Source organism: Daktulosphaira vitifoliae, unplaced genomic scaffold (genome assembly GCF_025091365.1).
Source record: "Daktulosphaira vitifoliae isolate Bord-2020 unplaced genomic scaffold, ASM2509136v1 Scaffold_1, whole genome shotgun sequence".
In the NCBI taxonomy this organism is placed as follows: domain Eukaryota; kingdom Metazoa; phylum Arthropoda; class Insecta; order Hemiptera; family Phylloxeridae; genus Daktulosphaira; species Daktulosphaira vitifoliae.
Window position 1 is genome coordinate 88,146,931 of NW_026099572.1, and position 7,007 is coordinate 88,153,937.

Below are 7,007 nucleotides of genomic sequence, written 5' to 3' on the forward strand. Positions count from 1 at the left end.
AACATCTGAGTATGAGGAGTCAGGGTTTAGATCTAGGCACGTAATAGTAGATGAAAACAGACGGCGTAAAAGCGACAACGGCAATGAAGATGTTTAGTTTTGGTCAGGGGCCAATTATTAATGTCATGCAAGGGCACGAAAACTTAGATCACAAGGCTGTAATAAATAAATGAAAAAATAACGGTGTACTATGGACGACACGATGTCCGGCGGCATAATAACATTCTGCAAACGAAATCTAACCCAGCAAAAATTCGCCTCTCTGATTGGCTACTCATTATTTATGATAACAGTTGATATCAGTAAACTATTATTATTAATATCTAGAATACACTAATTTTATAAATTATTTATAAATATATTATTTAAAAAATGTAATAACAGAAATAAATTAGTGCGATTTTGCATTAGGCGTACAGTTAGTTATGTTTTGAAGTATATTTCTTGGTTTCTTCTTAGGGCGATTGTTTTCTGAAATTGCTGGTCTACCTAAAAATAAAAGTAACATGTTTGTTTAATTGACAAATGGTATTTATAAATTATACTCACCTGACAACAGACGTTTGCTTCCTTTTGTTATGCCTGGTTTCCTCCTAGAAATAGTGGTTGGCTGAACTCTTATTGTTGCAANCCTAGAAATAGTGGTTGGCTTAACTCTTATTGTTGCACTATCTCTTAGTCTTAAAGGTAAAGAGGTTCCTCCAGCATTGGCTAAAAATGTGTTAAACTGCCCTTCTGATTTTATTTTTTTTAATCTATTTTTAAATTTCAGTAAATTTTGATTGATCCTCCATACTTAGTATTATTATTCAACAAAATTTGATTGATTTCTTCTATTATTGGCAAACAAGTCTTTTCTGAAATAGTACTTTTTTCTCCAACTNTTGGCAAACAAGTCTTTTCTGAAATAGTACTTTTTTCTTCAACCATATTGCCAAAGATGCTATTTTCATTAATATTGTTTTCTGTATTTTCTATTACATTTACTGGTTTTAATTTAACTTCTTCAACTGTCAATGCATTTTTATGAATAACCTCTGATGGTAAAAGACCTTCATAAAATGATTATTTGGTGCTTTATTACCTAGTGCTAATTGTGCAATTGAATGTTTATCCTCTATTGTAACAGGAGGTAAATTAACTCCAATTTTATTAAAAAAACTTGTATACAATACCTTGATGTTTACAAAACTTACCATATNTACAATACCTTGATGTTTAAAAACTTACCATACATTCCAGCTGTACACGAACAAATACCTATAGATTGTATAACACAATACATCAACTGTATTATCTGTATTAACTTCATTATCCACTTCAATATCTTTTTGGGTCACAGAATCAGTTAATCTTGTAATTTTTTTAAAAAATTTACGAGTAGTTGCATTTCTATCATTTGAAAACTCGAGAAATTTTTTTCTATAATAATGTTTCAAATTGGTACAACAAAAATCAATAATTGAAATAACATTGTATGCTTTAACTCTACTTAATACATTTTCTTTAAAAATTCTCACTGAAACTTCACTAAAGTTATTAGTGTGGTGGCCTCTATTTATGTGATCTCTCCATGCTAAACACCAACGCTCTTTATGATTCCAGTGAAATGTAGTAATATAATATTTACCATTTCATTAGACACATTTTCTAACGTCGTCGTTGTTTTAGTTCCTGAATCCTCGTTGTGCATTGTGCCAGATTTCATATCGTGATTACTATCTGGACTTAAGTAACACTCCATGTCTTCTAATTAATAACACATTAAATTGCAAAAATATTTATTTTAAAATGTTTAAGCTTTTATAAAAATGTATACAAATTTCAGTATTAAATGTATTTCAATTTTAAATTCAAACAATTTCTAAAATACTTATGGTACCCTCTTCTTGCTTACTCTTTTCCACAATGGCTGCTCCTTCAATATCTGTCATGTTAGGCTCCGTCACACCAAGTTCGTGAACCTCTTTTTCGAACATTTCACATCCCTCCACAGTCTTGTTAATGTTATTGTCAACAATATTTACCCTTTCATTAGACACATTTTCTAACGTCGTCATTGTTTGAGTTCCTGAATCCCGAATATCATGTCTACTAACTGGACTTAAGTAACAGTCCGTGCTTTCTAATTAATAACACATAAAATTGCAAAAATAATTAATCTAATTATAGTTAATTTAAAAAAAATCATAAATGAATTTTTTAATACCGAATATATAAATCTACACTACATTTACATGTGCAAATAAATAGGTGTATTAATTCTACGTACGTTTGAAAACATTAGATATCGAGAGAATTTTTGTTGTCTATCGTGTTAAGCTAAATTTCATTAAAAAAATACCTGGACTAGACTAAGCTAAGATACTATACCATTTATATTACGCTGATTTTTGGAAAGACAACACGTAAAGGCCCTTGCCAACCGACGAAAGAATTTTTTTACCGTCATTGTAATTTGATTGTTTGCAAAAAATCAATGTATCAAAATACTTTTTTCACAATTTATTGTGACTGTTTTTAATAGTATATAGGCACAAAAGACTAGCTCTTCTGGACTAAATGCAACAACAAACTAATATGTATTTAAAAATAAACATTAGTGTATCCATGGTAACTCGATTTAGCATTTTTATGATTTGAAGCCACTTAAATATTATATTAACAGATGGTCAAACATAGAATTTTTAAAAAACTATGTTCCTAATATATTTATTATTGAAAATTGCATAAAGTGATATTTTTTTATATCTACTTGTCTTCGTTGTTCTATACCCTTGGGACTCCACAACCCCGATAGAACCTCGTTACTCACAATTCAACCGAACCCCAAATATCCAACGTTAGTCAAAATACCCATACATTCATACAACCTTTACAAACATTTTCACCGTATATAATTTATTTTTGTTAATTTAAATTATAACAAAATTTACCCTATATGCAGTCCACTAAAATATATACAGAATAATTTGGTCATTGAACCAGTGCCAAAGTCTTGATATTATATTGTAATACTGGTCATTATTATTAATAACTTGATGATTATGTTGACTTCGCCAAAATTAAAAATTATAAAATGTTCACATAAATTTAGTAGTGCACAATAGGTATTTAAAGTTTTCATAAACATTAAATTAGAGAATCATTTGCACTATCGATTAATGGAATACACCTTAAATTAAAGGTTATGCAATATACTTTAATTTGACGAAAAAAAATATTGACACATCGAATTGCCTTTATGGTGAAAATAACTGCCGTGTGTCAAAAACATGTTATTTTTGTGTTAAAATTCAGGGTTTTGTGTTTTATTTTATTTTAAAATACCTTTCTAAGGGGAGTACACAGATTTTCATAAATATTATATAAATATAATTGACATAGAATAAAAAGTTAAACATATTTAAATTTTTTTGCTTCTTTTAAGTCGAGAACAATAACTTTGAAATTACTATTTTTTGCGTCTTGCAACGTACGGTTGCCGACTCGGCAAAACTTGTGTCTTACGCGTTTGGGGTACGATGTTCAAACCCGCCCGTGACTTTGGTTTTTTTTTCATAATTCTTCTTGAGTCAGAATAATATTTTCAACTCATAGGATTTTCCTATCATTTAGATTCAATAACTTCAATAAACAAGTATTTATTCAAATATTATATTTTTAAATCAAAGAACCTAATCAGGATATAATTAAAGAAATAGGAGTTGATGTTGCTTTTGTAATTATCCACCAATTTCTTAGATTTAAACACTATCTATAGATTTACATCGAAGCGTTTCTAAGAATCTTTAATTAATGACAATATATTTATCACGAATTAGAAATAATAACATAGAATATTATTAAAATACATTATTTTTTAAGTATTAACTTTATAACACATAACTTTTATTAATAATTTAAAGCACTTATAAATTCAATTGAAACATTAACAGAATAAATAATACAAACTGCTGGTTTTGTACTGTTATGTTATAAATAAGGATAGTAAAAATTATAAGAGTCTATCTGTAACTTCATACAGTCTTCTAAACCAACATGATCATCTTTTAAACAATAACAGCACCTGTAGATAAAAAACAGTATTAATTTGATTATTTTTGATATTAAACCATTCTATATTACCTTCGAACATAAGGGTCTCCAATTATTTCTACATCATAGGCCCATTTGGGCTGTGAATCATCAACAACAAATTTCACTTTTTGTGGATATTTAAAAGGTCGATCGAAACCTAAATTTAAATCTTCCTGAAAAAAATATAATTTTAAACTTTAGGATCTGTTTAATCAATATATGTTCACTTTTGTGCCTACATGCATATCTCGATGTTTTTAATTATTCCCAGGGAAACAAAAATACACTATTTTATATAATTTTAAATAGAATTTTATTTTATTCTTTAATATCGCCAGAAAAATATTCAAGATTTATTAAAATAATAAATAATTATTTTTTTATTATTAATTATTAATAATCAAAATCATAATAAAAACCATAAAATATTTCAAAGTTAAAAGCAGTTTTTAAGAATAAATAAAATATTATAAATATATAATAAAATAAAATCTCAAAATGTTGATTACCCAGTTCTGTCATATTATAGTGAAGACGATAAAATAATATGCTTACTCTATAGAACTTATAACATTGCCCATTATCTGTAGTTATCGTGCCAGAATTATTCTTTTTTCCGAAGAAGCATATTGTACCTTTTTTAAATCTACGTGTTTTAACTGGACGTAAGTAACACTCCATGTCTTCTAATTAATAACACATTAAATTGCAAAAATATTTATCTTAAAATGTTTAAGCTTTTATAAAAATGTATACAAAATTCAGTATTCAATGTATTACAATTTTAAATACAAACAATTTCTAAAAAACTTATGGTACCCTCTTCTTGCTTACTCTTTTCCACAATGGCTGCTCCTTCAATATCTGTCATGTTAGGCTCCGTCACACCAAGTTCGTGAACCTCTTTTTCGAACATTTCACATCCCTCCACAGTCTTGTTAATGTTATTGTCAACAATATTTACCATTTCATTAGACACATTTTCTAACGTCGTCGTTGTTTTAGTTCCTGAATCCTCGTTGTGCATTGTGCCAGATTTCATATCGTGATTACTATCTGGAATAATATTTTCCGATAGAACCTCGTTACACACAATTCAACCAAACCCCAAATATCCAACGTTAGTCAAAATACCCATACATTCATACAACCTTTACAAACATTATTATATAATAATGTTAAATAATTATAATTATGTATAAACATTATTATATAACAATTTATTCAAATATTATATTTTTAAATCAAAGAACATAATCAGGATATAATTAATGAAATAGGAGTTGATGTTGCTTTTCTAATTATCCACCAATTTCAAAAAATTGAGTAAAAATTTTATATAATTGTATTATAACTACTTTTACATTTTTATTTTTATTTTTATTTAAGATACTGAGAGAAATATCCTGAATCATTGCGCAAGTACGTCGGCAAACATTCTTAGAAATTGTAAGCGTTCATAAATAAATAATATTTATTTTACATTTATTTATATATTTCTGTAATTGTTTAATTTAGATAACGAAAATAACATAGTTAACTACGGAGTGAGTACCTCACAAAATAGCAATAATAACTGTAAGTAAAAAAATTAATTGTACACAATTATGTTTATGTCATTATATTATAATTGGTACTATTACTATTTGTACAGTAGTATAATTTGAGATCGATAAAAAGAAAGAAAATGAATTAAATGCTAACGATTTCTCTACTTCACGGGATAGTGTTGATGATCTCTATAAGTTTAAATGTAAAAATAAATTTAACTTTATTTCTATAATTATAATTTTTATTTAAGTGTGTTTGATGTTGCTGAAAATATCGATTCGAAGGAAACCGAAAATATTACTGTTTATCCAAGTTGTAAGTATTATAATCAACTTGAATGGATAATGCAAAAAAAAAATGAACTCACTATGTTTTTAAAGTTGTTATAAGGGGTCGAGTGATATATTTACACGTAACAGTTATTTAAAGTAACATTATTTTATTAGGTGTAAATAGTGAATTGATTGGATTGGGGATCGAGTATTTAAATAAACCAAAACAATCAAACATAAAAAGTGAGTTAATCTTTTTAATATCTAGCTATAATAGAATTAAAAAATCAATTACTATAATTTATTAAATAAGATCTTTCAAATAGAATACTATCAAATAGACAAAATCTATGACTGTATTATTATATGCAAGAGATTCTATACACTCTATATTTTTATAATTATAATCAAATAATGTATCTTTAGTTAACTTTGTAGAATGAGTATGTTGTTTGAGAGATTATATTTTATTGAGAGGTCGACACCAATATTTCTTAAATTTTCCTCTGGTCTGGCCAAAACAAGATTCAGAAATATTTATATCTATGTAAAAGATTTGTCAAGGTGGAATTGTGGTGGCCCAATGTGTCCCGGTGCTAAAATAAAGCACCTTGAAAGGATGCGGCACAATAACCACCAAGACAAAAATTAAACATTAAAACATATATTCGTAAGTTTCTCTGTGCTGTCTGTCGGCGCGATGTTCGTTAAAACAAAGACATTAAACCTTAAAAGACTAGCTACCCAATACACATAGGCTTACAAATATATTCTAACCTAATACACCTAACTTTAAAAATCTTTAATTGCAACCTTTACCCTGTCTGCCGGCGCGATGTTCGTTAGAACAAAGACATTAAACCTTAAAAGACTAGCTACCCAATAAGTATAGGTTGCAATACACTTAGTCATATAATAAATATTTATCATTAACTGAGAAAATTAGAGTTGATTCAGTTTTATTATATATATTTAAAAAAAAAATATGTTTTGTTTTAAAATATTAATTGACATTTATTTCCATAATAAAATAAAACATTATTATTTAATAAACAAATTAAATTAAATTAAAAGATTCACCAAAACAAAATTCACTTTAAAATC

At 27.2% G+C, this 7,007-nt stretch overlaps 1 protein-coding gene, 1 long non-coding RNA gene and 1 pseudogene across 3 annotated transcripts in view; 1 reads left to right on the plus strand and 2 right to left on the minus strand.

Annotated features, from left to right (window-relative positions):
• Positions 1 to 348: 348 nt before the first annotated feature.
• Positions 349 to 2,620, minus strand: LOC126896521 (uncharacterized; annotated as a pseudogene).
• A 1,267-nt stretch (positions 2,621 to 3,887) lies between these two features.
• Positions 3,888 to 5,170, minus strand: LOC126896331 (uncharacterized). Of its 2 annotated transcripts, none has more exons than XM_050669014.1 (4): positions 4,915 to 5,170; positions 4,636 to 4,766; positions 4,129 to 4,253; positions 3,888 to 4,069 (listed from the first exon to the last, which is right to left on the minus strand). In XM_050669014.1, exons 1-4 carry the CDS (start codon positions 5,120 to 5,122, stop codon positions 3,976 to 3,978), a joined length of 558 nt encoding a protein of 185 aa, XP_050524971.1. In that variant the 5' UTR covers positions 5,123 to 5,170; the 3' UTR covers positions 3,888 to 3,975. The 2 variants fall into 2 exon arrangements, with proteins under 2 accessions (XP_050524971.1, XP_050524970.1); XM_050669013.1 differs by having other exon boundaries at positions 4,900 to 5,169.
• Positions 5,171 to 5,883: 713 nt separating this feature from the next.
• The window catches only part of LOC126896342 (uncharacterized), a 16,166-nt gene continuing 15,042 nt past the window's right edge, over positions 5,884 to 7,007 (plus strand). The window contains exons 1-2 of the long non-coding RNA XR_007701828.1: positions 5,884 to 5,946; positions 6,078 to 6,146. This is a non-coding gene — a long non-coding RNA (uncharacterized LOC126896342). The remainder of the gene's footprint in view (positions 5,947 to 6,077; positions 6,147 to 7,007) is intronic.